The 15696-nt window shown below is 41.7% G+C and overlaps 1 protein-coding gene across 2 annotated transcripts in view; it reads left to right on the top strand.

The window, feature by feature from the left end:
• Positions 1 to 15696, top strand: part of RPS6KA3 (ribosomal protein S6 kinase A3) — a 225680-nt gene that overhangs the window by 9989 nt on the left and 199995 nt on the right. The window contains exon 2 of one of the 2 annotated variants that reach the window (XM_089683931.1): positions 7833 to 7892. The exons of the other annotated variant lie outside the window; for it this stretch is intronic. Coding sequence (XP_089540057.1) covers positions 7833 to 7892 — 60 coding nt within the window. The remainder of the gene's footprint in view (positions 1 to 7832; positions 7893 to 15696) is intronic. 2 annotated transcript variants of the gene reach the window in all.

Here is a 15696-nt window from a genome sequence, read left to right as displayed (position 1 = left end):
AAAGGTAAATTTTTTTGCAAAATGACAAACATATCTATACTTACTTGCTGTGTGCAGTGGTTTTACACCGAGCAGCCTGGATCGTCCTCTTCTCGGGTCCCCCGCAGGCTCTCCTGTCTCCTCCTTTTTGTTGGGTGCCCCCACAGCAAGCAGCTTGCTATGGGGGCACCCGCTGCTCCTTGTGTCCATTCACACATGGAGCCGTGGCTTGGCCCTGCCCTCTCACCTCATTTGCTCACAGGCTGTGATTGGCAGCAGCGGGAGCCAATGGCTCCCACTTGCTGTCTCAGCCAATTAGAAGGCAGAGACCCAGGGCAGCCGAGGCTGTCGTGCACATCGCTGCATTGCGATGAGGCTCAGTTAAGTATTGAGGGGGCTGGGGGCACTGCTGCACACAGATGGTTTTGTACCTTCATGCATAGATTGCATGAAGGTAAAAAAAAAACCTTGAGACTTTACAACCACTTTAATGCACCACGAAGGTGTAAACTGACTGTAACATGTTCTTATTCTGTATGAAAACAGTTTATAGAAGGGCTCATCTGTACTGCCCAATTGATTTGATTATGTATTTTTTGTAGTGTATAAAAGGGGGAATTGGTTAGTTTGGAATATTTAATGCTTTTTTTGTTCAGACATTTTTGTCATTGTTCTATTAGCGTAATGTTTTGTTTTAATGAACAGTAAATTCATTTGTGAAACATAAACAAATCCATGTAAGCTACATTGGGCAGAATTAGTTTTATTAGTTAAATATGGCCTGTCTAAAACCTTGGCATAGTGATATGAGAGATCCATAAGCAGGGGTTGTCTTAATTGAAAACCCAAATTTACCTTTAAACGACTGTGAGCTCTAAAGCTGCAAGCAGGTCACCTTATAGGTAAATCTCAACTTTTCCTGTTAGTCAAGCTTGCACTTTCACATCTCAGCGCTGATCCTTTAAAGAGATGAGTGGCCTTTTTAAACAATAGGGTGGCTTAGAAACTGTGAAGGGTCATGTGACAGTCCTGCATTACGACTTCACTTTAAATATAACAATATATTCAGGGGTGTGGAAATGTAAAAAAACTACTTGTCCAGGGACTAAATCGGGGCCCCTATCTACTTGTCCTGATAAAAAAAAAATGTTTTAACCAAAATCGTATTTAAATTGGAGGTGATTGTAGGAATGTCGGAGGGGCTTTTAAAAACAAAAGAGGCTTTATGGCGACTTAAACGTGTAATATTTTTAACATTGCGCTGTTTATCTCCTCCTCCCCTCCCTGCCTGTCTCCAGCACCGCACTCGGGGACTAGCAGGGAGGGGAGAGACCTTGCAGTGTAATAAACACCGATTGGCTGCTCATCAGGAAAGGGTTGGGCAGGGCTTATACTTTATCCCTTTTGCTGCCAGAGCCAGTTTTGCAGTTTTTGCACAGGTTTAAAAAATTATTTTAGGCCTGAAAATTACACAAAACTCTCAAACATGATATATTTTCTGAAAGCAGAGACCCTAGAGAATAAAATGGCGGTAGTTCCAATTTTTTATGCCGCATAATTTTACTGCAAAATTTTAGTAAGAAATACAAGCAAGTTAATTTTAGGACACAAAAAAGCAATAAATTACTCTATTTTTTTTTGTAAAATATAAAAGATGAGGTTGCAGAGAGTAAATAGATATCCAACTTGTAAAACCTTAAATTTGTGTGCGCTCGTGAAATGGCCACTAACTTCAGTACCCTGTATGTTCTATAGGTTGACACTTTTAAAGCTCCTTATAGGTCACCAGTTTAGTGTTACGGAGGAGTTCTGGTGCTAGTTATTGCTCTCATCCTAGCATGTGCGGCGATATGTGACATGAGTATAGCAATCGATGGTTTCATGTGTAGGCACCCCAGCATGTGCTTTTACGTTTGTACGTGCGTATATTTTTTTTTGGGGGGATGGTATGTGCTTGGGTGTAACTTTAATTTTTTACAATTTAAAAAAAAAAAAATTTTTCTTTTTTTTTTTTTTCTCACATAGGGGACAAAGTCCCCTATGTGATTATTTTTAGTGACATGTTCTCTTTGAGACAACCAAGGTATAAAAGACCCTGCATGTCTCCCCTCTGTTCCACTGAATGTAATGTGGTACACATCTGCACCATATTACATTAATTCCTGGGGATTGTATTACAATCTCTCAACGGGGACCCGGAAGTGACATCGAAACATCACTTTCGGGTCAGCACAAGAAGGGGAGGGGAGCGGACTTGTCCTCTTTTCTCCCTCCTCTCTAGCCAACGGCAAACCGGGCCCTCAGATGGGCAAGCAGAGCCCAAGAAACGTCACGCCCAGGGCGCGGAGAGGCTGTCACCGTGTGAAAGCAATTGGTGGCAGTGTTGCCGCCGATTGCTTCACCTGACAGGTGAGACCGCTGCTTGCCTGTAGCAGGGCTAAAGGAAGAGGGAAAACTACCTGCCCGGCGTCTGAACTACATGTCCTATGCGTCGGGCGATAGGAATCAAACATCCCTGATATTTATTTGCTTTAACGAGTTCAGTTTGTCAGGGTTATATTTTTTACTAGTAGTAATCAAAATGTGACAACTAGTAACAGAGTATAAAATAACATTGCAACTGTCATACAAGATTTGAAAGTTAACAGTTTAAAATGGAACCTCTAAATGAAATACAGCTAAATACATATGTGAACTGTTTTACTTCTCCTTTTGCACTTCTGTCTCATTATGTAGCCAGAATGATGCCAGCACTATTTATGGTTAAGCTTTACCCCTTCATGTGTCACCTGCCTGTTCATTGGATAATTAATCAGTATTGTAGTAATGCAGAGTCATTTTCCACTAAGCAGCTTGTAGTTGTGGAGGTGGTATGAAAATCTAACTTTTAAGCGTGTCCCTTTTTATCTGTCCAATGTGGTAGGAAAGTGAATCACAGTGCTGGATTCACCGAATTACAAATCCATCAGGAGGATATGTCACATATGTTTTACATTTTTATTTAATCATATTTAAGATGGCATTTAAATTACAACCTTTAATCCCTGCTTTCCATTCCACCTCCAGGTTGTTGAATACCTGCTTCTCTCTCCACAGTGGTTAGATATGCTTGGGTAAGGCCCAACCATAAATATTGTGGCCAAAGGAATCCATTAATGCTCATATGCTTGATACACTTAAACACTTTAACGCGTGTGCTGTATGCGGCTTTAGGCATTTTCCTTGCAAGAAGTAAAAGGTGTTTAGAGGAGAAAATCAAACGTTCTGTATGCATGAGGCCTAAGTCAAAAACCAGGACTGATTTTTGGCTATTAATTACAGGTACTTGTATAGCTCCATCAATTTACACAATGCTTTAAATATATTGTACATTCACATCAGTTCCTGCCCTCAATGTGCTTGCAATCTAAAGGTTCCTAACTTGCTCTCTTATGTACACATACTGGGGCCAATTTAGACAGGAGCCAGTTTACCTTCCAGCATGGCAGGAAACCAGAGGCAACCCATGTAAGCCCAGGGAGAACATGCAAATGCCATGCAGGTAGTGCCGTGGTTAGGATTTGAACAAACGACCTTAGTGCTGCCAAGCAGAAGTGATAACCACTTATTTACTGTGCTGGCTAGCATATTAACTGTCAGTAATGCAAGTCAAGGACATGGTTTTGTACTGACCTAATAGTAAAAATGGTTACGGGACTGCGTAGATTTATTACTACCATTAGTCACACCAGAACACTAAAGCTGGCCATATACTGCTTGAATTTCAGAACATTCCTGCCAACTAACTTTAACAGAAATGCAAGCAGTGTATGACCCTGCCACCACAACTCTGTTCAACAAAAGTTCAATTGGCTTTTGTCAAAGGAGGCTGTGGCAAAATTGTCCACCGACCAGCACTTGCATCTACTCAGGTGCAGGCACTGTTTGAGGTTTTTTGTCAACTAGCAGAGGGGGATTTGTCTATCCTTGCTGTTAGTGTGATAGAGGAATCAGCAAAGTTACATCTTTTCAATGTGTTTTACATGCTTTTTGAGCACATTACCATTGAACTCTGTGTAACATGCATTTTGATGGAAGTGCATCAAAGATCCAGCAAGCAGAATTTTTTTTTTTAACACACTGCAGCCAAAACGCACTGATGTGAATAGGGCCTTGGACGCCAAAGCGATGCTACTGTATTTAATAAGTTGCTGCATGTTGTTTACGTGTAAGTGCACAATTGAAATACATATTTGTGAACTGTCTTAAGTAGGCCTGCTGTCAGAATGCAATAGCTCTGCAGGAGGGATTTCTCCATCCACCTCGAAATTGTGGATGGGGGGATCAATTAATTTTCTTTCGTTCCAACTGCTGTTGAACAAAAGAAAATGTATTCATGTATGGCCTGCCTTACCTGCCAAACATGGTTTAGCCAATTTCCTAATCTGACATTGTAAAAGGACCTATTTTTTTCTTTTTCCCTCAATACAGTTCAAACAATATAGCTTGGTCATGACTGCCCCCTTGACCCTGTCCCCACACAACTCCTCCGGTCACCCTCCTCCTCCATCCTACGCTCCCTCACTCACATCTTCAATCTTTCCGTCTCTACTGGCACATTCCCCTCCCCACTAAAGCACGCGCACATCACCCCCATACTCAAAAAAACCTCCCTGGACCCCACCGACCTGAACAACCTTAGACCCATCTCCCTGCTGCCATTTACTTCCAAGCTCCTTGAGCACTTAGTCTACAATCGCCTAAGCACCCACCTCACTGACAAAAACCTCCTCGATCCACTACAGTCTGGCTTCCGTCCCTTACACTCCACTGAAACCGCCTTACTCAAAATCACTAATGACCTGCTAACCGCCAAAGCTAATGGCCACTACTCAGTCCTCTTACTCCTCGACCTTTCTGTGGCCTTCGACGCAGTTGACCACCCCCTCCTCAATAAACTACACTCCCTTGGCATCAGAGACTCCGCTCTCTCCTGGCTCTCCTCCTATCTATCCCAACGCTCCTTCAGTGTTACCTATAACACTACCACCTCTCTCCCCCTCTCTGTTGGGGTCCCCCAAGGCTCTGTCCTCGGGTCCCTTCTCTTCTCCATCTACACCTCCTCCCTCTGCAAACTGATACACACCCACGGCTTCAACTATCACCTCTACGCTGATGACACGCAAATTTACCTCTCCACCCCTCACTTCACCCCTTCAGTCTCCGCCCATATCACCCACCTACTGAACAACATATCAGACTGGATGTCGCTCAATTTCCTCAAATTGAACCTTTCCAAAACCGAGCTCCTGATTTTCCCCCCAGCCCGAAGGGGGTATAAGTGCCCTGTAGGCTAGTGGTTAAAGTGGTTCTAAAAAAAAAATTAACAGTCAGCAGCTACAAATGTGCCCTTCCCTATACCAAAATTACATGTCAAATTAGGTAGTGTGTGGGGGAGGGGACCTAAACCGAAACCTCCTCTTTTGGGTGAAGCTCCACTTTAATTACAAATCTTCTAAAAGATCCAGAGAATTGCACAGTGCTGTCTGTCCTACCCTACTGGGGGATCTGCTATACTAGAGAGTCATGATACCTTTTCCGCATCAAGAACAAGGCAGAGGATTTTTATTCTGATCTCTGTGGTACATAAACTCCCTGGGATAATCCACCTGATCTTGAACTTCTGTTCCCTAAACAAGTTGATAAGTTAAGAGATTATGAATGGATGGCTCAGTCTTTCAGTCCGATCAGTTCTGTTGAAGTATTGCTTATGTCAGCCCTCTATGTAATGGCTGCTTACTTCAGTATCCCAATCAGGTAGTTTTTCCAGCAGTATCTACTATTGGTGGTAAAACTGGAGAAAGAGGTGTAAAAAAAAAAAAATAAATACATTTCTCCCCTTTGACCTTTCCTCAGCACTTGAGAATGTTTACCAAGATAGCAGGAGTGGGTTTGGTTCCATTACATCTTGGACAGTTTATGGATGTGACTTTCCTGGACAATCTACTGCTTATAGGAACAATCTTGAGGGAATCTTCAGTGCACACAAATGTGTCTGAAAAACACATCTCTAACCCCTGCACAGACCTTGTTTCTTAGGATATTCCATAAATCCCTTGGAAGGAAAGATCTTATTTTCTAAAAGACAAAATCATGAATGTTCAGCAGGGTCTGTGGCAGTTGAAGATAAATCATCCAGGCCTTCTTGGGGACATCATGTCCATCTTGGGGATGGCAAACTTTTGAATCCCAGCAATTCAGTGGGCTCAGTTTTTTACCAAATGCTCCCTTCAGTGTTTTCTGATAGAGTACAGAGATTGCTGCCAGGAGGTTGTTTGGCAGTAAGGCTACTGTTCAGTGTGCAATGTAGTTTTTGTATTGTTCACTATGGTCTTTCCCCACATGCTTGAAATTAACCATGAATGTGAGATCCTGAGGTTGAGGTGCCCATGTGAGGAATCAGGTGGCACAATATGCTTCCGCATGATTTCAGGGTCAGTGGACAAAGAGGGGTTACATATTTGGTCTTATCCTAGCTGTGCATTATTTCCTTCTTGTCACTATCTCTTTTCTGTTGCAAACGACATTCATGGCAAAATCGTTAGCTTTTGAACAAAAAAATTATTGGCTTTTCTTTCAGCACACTTAAAAGATAAGTTCACCTTTGGAAACATGTTACATGTTCCCAATTCTGCAGCCGCTGCCCGCTAATTCACCCCATGACAGAAGTACAGGGAGAAGTTCCATGTACTATCTGTCACTTTTTGAAAACCATGCAACTGTGTGAGGCTCCGCCCACACGGCTGTGTCATTCATTCAGTGTTCTGTGAATGATTGAGCTACATGTCCCGAAAGCCTTAGCGGCTGTCGGCTTGTAGTTCTAAATGAACTACCACTTTGCTGTGGAGCATCGTGGTAGTTCATTGAATCTTCCTGTTGGTATATCTGCTTGCCCGTACATCCAGGATGTACGGGCAAGCAAATATACTACCAGATCTGCAGGAGACCTGCATGGCACCAATGATCTGCTGATCGCTGTTGCAATGCTTTACAGGGTCATGCAACCAAAAATAATAAATGCAATTTTTTTTTTTTACCTGCAAAAAAATATGCATTTATTATTTTTGGTCAAAAGGTGAACTTATCCTTTAAGGTTCTGGTAGTTTGTTTTTAGATGCATACCTGTCCTTGAATCATCTGATTTGTCAAATCTATAGCTCAGTCAAGACCTTTTCCTATCAAACATGGTCCTAAATAGAATCTTTCTGTGTTTTTGCAGGAGCTGACCAGGCCACAGTTTTGAATTTCAAGTTCTTTAAAGCTGAACTCTAGGAATTCAGTAACTTTGTAAAATCTGCTGCAGTGAAGTCCACTGAGGTAAAGGCTACCTCTTGGACATTTTATTTACAACTGACAGTTTTACTGAGTGGTGAGATTACAACTGTCACTATACTCCTGGCTCTCTGAAAGGAGATATGCTGTCTTCTCACACACAGCAGATCTGCTTACACCTCCCCTCTGCTGCTCATGCACAGAAGGCTTTTTAGTTTGTGAATGAGTTCACATTATTCAAAGTGTCCTGTGATTGGACAGGAGGAGGAAAAGTGTGGGCACAACAGCTGCATGCCACTCTACAGCTACAGAAGCCAAGACCAAAAGGTCCAGCGTCTGAGTGCCAGCGGTATAGCGATAATTATGCTCCTGGTGCTCAGTAAAATGTAAACTTTAAATTAGAGATCAGTCCATGAGTTAACCTGCACCTTGTTGGACTTAACTAATGACATCCCAACGCATATTACACAGTGGCAGAATTATTGGAAATCAGTTTTGATAAATGATCTTACCTTAAAGACTTTTTTTTTTTTGTTTTCTAGCAGTCAATACGAAGAATCGATGAAATTCAGGTTCTCACTGTTGAGGAGCCTTTTCTTTCTGTAAGTAAATCCTCCAGTCTTCATCAAGTAGGGCATTGACATCTTCATGGGCAGAAAGAGCTGATGCCAGGCTGACATAGACTTGCAAGCAGCATTTTCAAGCTTTTCCACCTTTTGTCACTACTTGGATCTTAAGTCACAATCAGACTTTTGGGGAACAAGGTCTTGCAGGCTATTGCCTGCAATCTGTTAAGTGCGCTTTTATCCCCTCTCTTCTATCCAGTAGTGATCCGCACCACTACTTAGTATGTTTTGGCTGTTCTCCAGTTGGGTCTTCCTTCCAGCCAAGAGGTTGACAGAGGGACTGCATTTTAACCTTCAAATCTGGTGATGTGTTTCTGTCCTAGTGGGGGTAGACTTTTTCTCAGGCCTGGAAATAGTAGAGCTGGTCTTATACTGATAATTAAATTTTTTCCTTGAGCCATTGGGCTATTTCTAAGGAAGTCCAATCAGGACACAACGCAACAGATGGGAGTGTTTGATAGGGCTTTACAAATTTGATTTGAATCTTGGAGCCAACTAAAGTGAGGAGACGGGGTTTTTTTTTTTTAGCATAGCGTGGGTTGTCAGTGCCCAGGACTTCAAGAGATGCGATTTGCCACGCGACAATCGCGGCAAAACCGCACTACGTTTTAGGCGCCATTGAAAATAATGGCACCTGAACCTGCGTTTTGTGATCACAGCGATTCTGCTGCAATCCTAAAATGCCCAGGTGTGAATGGAGCCACCCTGGTTCTCACATATGCAATTCTGGATTCGTTTTGAAACTCAGATTCGCATGACAGGCTAGATATTGTGCTCATATTGAGGTGGTACACACAGATGCGATCCACACGTATTGCATTTTGAGTGCCATAATGAAAATGGTTTTGTGCGAGTAGCGGTGTGTTCCAGACTCACAAATGATAAAGTATAGTGGCATGTGGAGATAAGTGGTCACATAGGTTTGCTATTGACAGGAGTTTTCGCATTGAAGTCTATGGGAGGTGCGATTTAGCATTGAAGTCTATGGGAGGCGCGATTTCGCATTGAAGTGTATGGGAGGCAGTGTGTGAACCCAGGCGCCGGACACAATTTTTAGTCGCCATAGCAACTCGGCACCTGGGATTTGTCGAGCTCTGGTTTACGACATCCTCACGCTAGGCAGAGCTTGGCATAACTTTTTGTGTGTGTGTTTTTGTGTATTTTATATATTTTCACTTATTTGAGTAAAATGATTTCTATGAGCTGAACTATGACTTTTATGTACATTTTGGTTTATGATCATCATTAAATTGGGATATAATTTTCACTCAAACATATTGTATATGTAGTAAAGTTTATTTTGAGGAAAAGGGAGTGCTACACATTTTCTGGCCACTATGTGGCTAACGTGCTGCCATGCCAACCTCCCTCCATGTGACAACACTCTAACCTGGCAATTGGCTGCTTAAGTACAGAGTTCTGCATTATGGGTGGGCATGACTGCAGTCATAAAAAGGAACATTTTCCTTACAGTTTCAGTATGAGCAAATGATTCATAAAGAAAATTGCTTACCTGTGGGTCAGTCCTCTCTGCATCATTCACTAGGAGCCTCTAAGTACAGTGAATATAAAAAGTCTACACACCCCTGTTAAAATGTCAGGTTTCTGTGATGTAAAAAAATGAGACAAAGATAAATAATTTCAGAACTATTTCCACCTTTAATGTGACCTATAAACTGTACAACTCCATTGAACAACAAACTGAAATCTTTTAGGTGGAGGGAAGTAAAAATAAAAAACTATAATATGGTTGCATAAGTATGCACACCCTTAAACAAACACTTTGAAGCACCTTTTGATTTGACTCCAGCACTGTCTTTTTGGGTATGAGTATCAGCCTGGCACATCTTGACTTGGCAATATTTGCCCACTCTTCCTTGCAAAAACACTCCAAATCTGTCAGATTGCGAGGGCATCTCCTGTGCACACCCCTCTTCAGATGACCCCACAAATTTTCCATCAGATTAAGGTCTGGGTTCTGTCTGGGCCATTCCCAAACTTTCATCTTCTTCTGGTGAAGCCATTCCTTTGTTGATCTGGATATATGCTTTGGGTCGTTGTCATGCTGAAAGATCAAGTTCCTCTTTATGTTTCAGCTTTCTAGCAGAAGCCTGAAGGTTTTGTGCCAATATTGACTGGTATTTGCAACTGTTCATAATTGACCTTGACTAAGGCCCCAGTTCCAGCTGAAGAAAAACAGCCCCAAAGCATGATTCTGCCACCACCATGCTTCACTGTGGGTATGGTGTTCTTTTGGTGATGTGAAGTGTTGTTTTTGTGCCAAACATATCTTTTTGAATTGTGGTCAAAAAGTTCAACCTTGGTTTCATCAGACCATAACACATTTTCCCACATGCTTTTGGCAGACTTCAAATATGTTTTTGTAAAATTTAGCTGGGCTTGGATGTTTTTCTTCATAAGAAAAGGCTTCCATCTTGCCACGCTACCCCATAGCCCAGACATATGAAGAATACGAGAGATTGTCACATGTACCACACAACCAGTACTTGCCAGATATTCCTTAATGTTGCTGTAGGCCTCTTGGCAGCCTCCCAGACCAGTTTTTGTTTCGTCTTTTCATCAATTTTGGAGCTACGTCCAGTTCTTGGTAATGTCATTGTTGCGCCGTATTTTCTCCACTTGATGACTGTCTTCACTGTGTTCCATGGTATATCTAATGCTTTGGAAATTCTTTTGTACCCTTCTCCTGACTGATGCCTTGTAACAATGAGCTCCAAATTAATGCTTTGGAAGTTTTCTGCAGACCATAGCTTTTGCTTTAGGATGCGACTAAGAAAATGTCAGGAAAGACCTACTAGAACAGCTGAACCTTATTTGGGGTCAATCAGAGGCACTTTAAATGATGGCAAGTGTGTACTGACTCCTATTTAACATTATTTTGAATGTGATTGCTTAATTCTGAACACAGCTACATCCCCAGTTATAAGAGGGTGTGCACACTTATGCAACCACATTTTAGTTTTTTATAATTACTACCCCCCCCCCCCCCCAAAAAAAAAAAAAAAAAAAAAATTTCAGTTTGATTTTTAATTGAATTGTACAGTTTATAGGTCACTTTATAGGTGGAAAAAGTTCTGAAATGATGTATCTTTGTCTAATTTTTTTACATAGCAGAAACCTGACCTTTTGACAGGGGTGTGTAGACTTTTTATATCCACTGTATATGCAGAATGTTGAATAAAACCCTGTTATCAATCGGAAAATTTATGTACAGGGCATTCCATCACACCGTTCAGATACAGGGAAGGAATTACAGGGACTATCCTCAGACATATGATTTTTGCAGTGTTTTGTGACTGCAGCACATGGAACAGCTCTGACGCTCACTGGAAATTTTCAGATCAGAATTCTCACTTATTTAGGAAACCTAATCTGAGTTGTTAAAGACTGCAATGCTGGTGGGCCACATTTGATATGTCTTTTTCTTAAGAACCTAAAATGCATAAAGGAACTGGGTAGCATTTGCTAAATTGATGTTATTTCGGTCTCTTACAATGCTAACATTAGTCAGCAAGGTTGTTAATAATTGAATGATTTGCCCTTGCTACATATTACTTGATTTCTATTTTTTTTGGTCTAAGACAGTAATCATATTGGGATGGAGGCTAGCCTGTTTATAATTGTCCTTCTATTCCTTAAGAAGTCTGTAGGCCAAGGATTGGAACAGTTTGCGTATTTAAACTACAGCTTCTTTGTGTAGTCTTCTTTCTGCTGGCCATCTACTTTTGATAGGATGGCAATTAAAATCAATAGTTTCTTTCTAAGCAGCCTTCGAAATTCCTCACATGGGTGAAACAGTAATCTTTAAGAATCTGAGATGTGACCTGTTTTTAATGTTCTTGCATAATTTATCATCTTGTCAGTCAAGCAGGAGCAGAATCTATTTACTTTTTCTGCAAGATACCTTAAACCAGGGGTAGGCAACCTTAAAGAGGTGGAGATCTACCTGAACAACATGGGAGAAATCAAAGATCACCTGGCACAGTGTCGCCTCCTTACACCTGATTAAAACCTCTAATTGCCATACTACCATGTCTCAATCACATGCAATCATGGGTTTAAAGGATATGTTCACCTTTGGGAACATGTTACATGTTCCACCTGTTTTTAGGGTGGAACATGTAACGTGTTCCTAATGCTGCAGCCACTACCGGCTGCCCCTGACAGAAGTACGAGGAGATGTTTCCTCATACTAGCGGTCAGATTTGAAAGCAGCGTGGCTGTGCGGTACACTGCCACACGGTCGCGTCATTCATTCACAGAGTTTTGTGAATGAACTGCAAGTCCCAACAGCATTGGTGGCTGTTGGCTTGTAGTTTTCAATAAACTTGTTGTGGAGCGCCATGGTAGTTCATTGAATTTTCCTGTCAGTATATCTGCACATCCTGTACAGGCAAGCAGATATACTGACAGGTCTGCAGGAGACCTGCCTGGCACCAGCGATCTGCTGATTGCTGGTGCAATGCTTTACAGGCTCCTGCGGACAAAAATAATAAATGCACTTTTTTTTTGTGTGCAAAAAGTGAACTTATCCTTTAAAAAAGATGGTGAGGAGGCAACTGTCGCAAACGTGCGCAACAGAGACGGACACAGTTCACCATTTTGATAAAGAATCTCCATTTTCTCCCCTCACTCTCCGTCCCCCCCTCCCTCCTCACTCTGAGAGTCACAGTGACAGTGTATGTGTGTGTTAAAAAAAAAATGTCACAGGAGGGTCATAGGAGCTATAAAGGCCCCCCCAGGGAGCCGGGGCCTAGCTGTCCGAGAATCTGTGCCATTTCACACCTCGGAAGAGATAAGGCAAGCTTTCTCAGGAGTTGAGAGAGATTCCAACCTCATAAAACCTACTCAGCATAGGTGACAGAATCTGATAACATGTCTAAAATCCATGTTTCCCCTATGTCTCATATCTTGGAATATGAGAGACTTGCATAAAATCCGGATATATCGTCAGATGGACGATGAGCAGGCGAACAGTTTGATGGGTCACTCGCCTTGTCTTGGACACACAGGAAAGCAGAAAAATAGACCTCTCAAACCGTTCAGTGTACACTTTCATAATTCATATCTAATCAATCCTCAGACTTGTCTGCATAATAATCTACCCGCGAGTGGGATGCCACTGGTGCAGATGGAAAGTTTTATAGGCCAAAATATGAGTTATGGGAGATTTTTGCTCTAGTTGAGGCATCCACCCATATCTCCACGCCCTAAGCGGAGATTGGTCCTTGAGTTTAGAGCCACCCCCTGCTGGGGACAACAAAACAGGCTGTCAGGCCTAAGAGTGGTTGTTGAAGAATTCTCCCATTGACCATCGTAACATAGGGAGATCAAAGCACCGTTCTGCTCTGAAACTTGGATCTGCTAACCCAGGACTTTGGCAAGTGCTTTAACCCTTTCACCTCTCTGAAATCTCTTTGCTGTGCTATGGTTCTTTGTATATGTGTATATATATGTATATATATGTATATATATATATATATATATATATATATATATATATATATATATATGTATATATATCTTGGGTACATCTTTTTCTGTAAATATTTTTATTGCACCCGTTTGACCTTTTTAGTAATAAATCTTTCCTTCTGAAAGTGTTGAACTGTTTCTATAGTGCTTTATTGCAATTTACGAATTCCTGCCTCTAAAGAGAACGCTACTTTGTTTGAACCTCTGTATAACCGGCCTGCGGACTGTTTTATACAGACGATTATCTCAATCATTATAGTGTTATAGCTGATAACGCCGAGTTTCCGCTTTCTCTGTACAAAAAGGAGGTGGTGGCAGTGTGAAGGGTTAATTGTGTAATTAACCTGACCCAGTAACAATCGCCCAGGTTGCCGGTACATCGATTGTGGCCCATTAGCTGGAAAATCGTTGTGCAGGGGGCAGCTGGGTGTGGCATTGTTACGCACGTCAAATCGCGGTTCTAGTTTGGCTAGTCCTTCAGTCACGAGTTTAGTGAGAAGGTCTGGGGTCTGACGCCGCGATCGTGACAGCAACATTTATTTATTACAGGTACTTGTATAGCGCTGTCAATATACGCAACTCTTTACATACATATCGTACATTCACATCAGTCCCTAACCCTCAAGGGGCATACAGTCTAAAGTCCTTAACTTACATTCATACATACATACATATACTAGGGCCAGTTTATATAGGATCCAATTAACCTACCAGCATGTCTTTGGAGTGTGGGAGGAAACCCATGCAGGCACACAGCGAGCATGCAAACTCCAGGCAGGCGGTGCTGTAATTGAGATTTGAACCAAGGACCCTAGTACTGCCAGGTGGAAGTGCTAACCATTTAGCCACTGTGCATATCGCCTCCTCACCACCTGTCACACATACTCTGATCACTTTTCAGAGGAGCAGCAGTGCCTGCTGCACTTCTGAATGAACCCTTAGTTGCATTCGGCAGCAGCACCCTTAGGACTCGTTCACACGAAGTTGGGGGATGGTAAAACCTTGAGTCTTTTTTACTGCCCCAATCCTTACCCATTTTGGCTGCTGAGGCAGCAGCCAGAGGTGTGCACATGCCAAAGCTGCAAGTGGACCCTCTATTGCTTTTGATGGGTGCTGCTGTCTGCCAATCTCAACCCATTTGGGTTGGTGGGGCTGCTCTGAAAGCGCCCCGCAAATGCATGATTCTGCAGGGTCCAAAGGGTTAAAGTGGTAGTAAACTTCAGATTTAAATTTTTACCTATAGGTAAGCTTATAATAAAGCTTAGCTGTAGGTAAAATGAATATCTCCTAAATGTGCACCGTTTGAGATATTCGCTCCTTTTGGTAGCCTGTTCATACGCTCTGAACGAACGGCATGACTGTGCCATTCCTTCAAAGCACTGTGCTGTAGCCCAGGCAGCTGGAGCTCGCAAACCCGGAAGGGAGACCTGGTGAAGATGGAAGCCTCTGCAGCAGTGACAGCGTGCCGCCGGAGGGCTTTGTTTTAACCACTTCCTGTCCGGACACTTTTACCCCCTTCCTGTCCAGGCTAATTTTCAGCTTTCAGCGCTATCACATTTTGAATGACAATTGCGCGGTCATGCAATACTGTACCCATATGAATTTTTTACCATTTTTTTGAGACAGATAAAGATTTATTTTGGTGGTATTTATTCACTGCTGGGATTTTAATTTTTTTTACTATGTAAATGAAAAAGTCCAAAAATTTTGAAAAAAATTTTTTTTTTAAATAAAATTTTGCAAATAAATAATATTTCATCATAAATCTTGGCCAAAATTTATTCCGTTATTTTTTTTGTAAAAGAAAAAAAATCCAAATCAGTTTATAAATTAGTTTTAAAAATTATAATTTTTAAACATTTTTTTTTACATTTTTATTTTTTTTATAGTATTTTTATTTTTTTTTTTTTTTTACATACTGTCACCCTAGCAGTACAGTGTCACCATGGTGACACTGTACTACTTGTGGGGGGTGATGATTTTTTTTTTTACACTGATTGTTTTTACACCCATATAGGATGTAAAAGCAATCATTTCTCCTTCTCTCTGTCTGCATTCTTGCAGTCATTGAGAAGTACTGAGTGAGCTGTGATTGGTCACAGCTTGTCACATGGTACAAGGCTGTTGTGAATAGCCTTGTACCATGTGACCTCTGTGATCATTCACAGATTTCACACGTAGTAAGCAATGATGTCACAAGTGACATCTTGCTTACTACTTTGCATGCAATCACTGATTCGCCAATCAGTGATCACATGATCGGGACCTCGTACAGAGGTCTCGT

Source organism: Staurois parvus, unplaced genomic scaffold, assembly GCF_062004578.1.
Source record: "Staurois parvus isolate SC_StPar_1 unplaced genomic scaffold, SC_StPar_1.0 ptg000327l, whole genome shotgun sequence".
NCBI classification, from domain to species: Eukaryota; Metazoa; Chordata; class Amphibia; order Anura; family Ranidae; genus Staurois; species Staurois parvus.
Note: the sequence above shows the minus strand (reverse complement) of the source record. Positions and strands in the feature narration are given on the sequence as shown.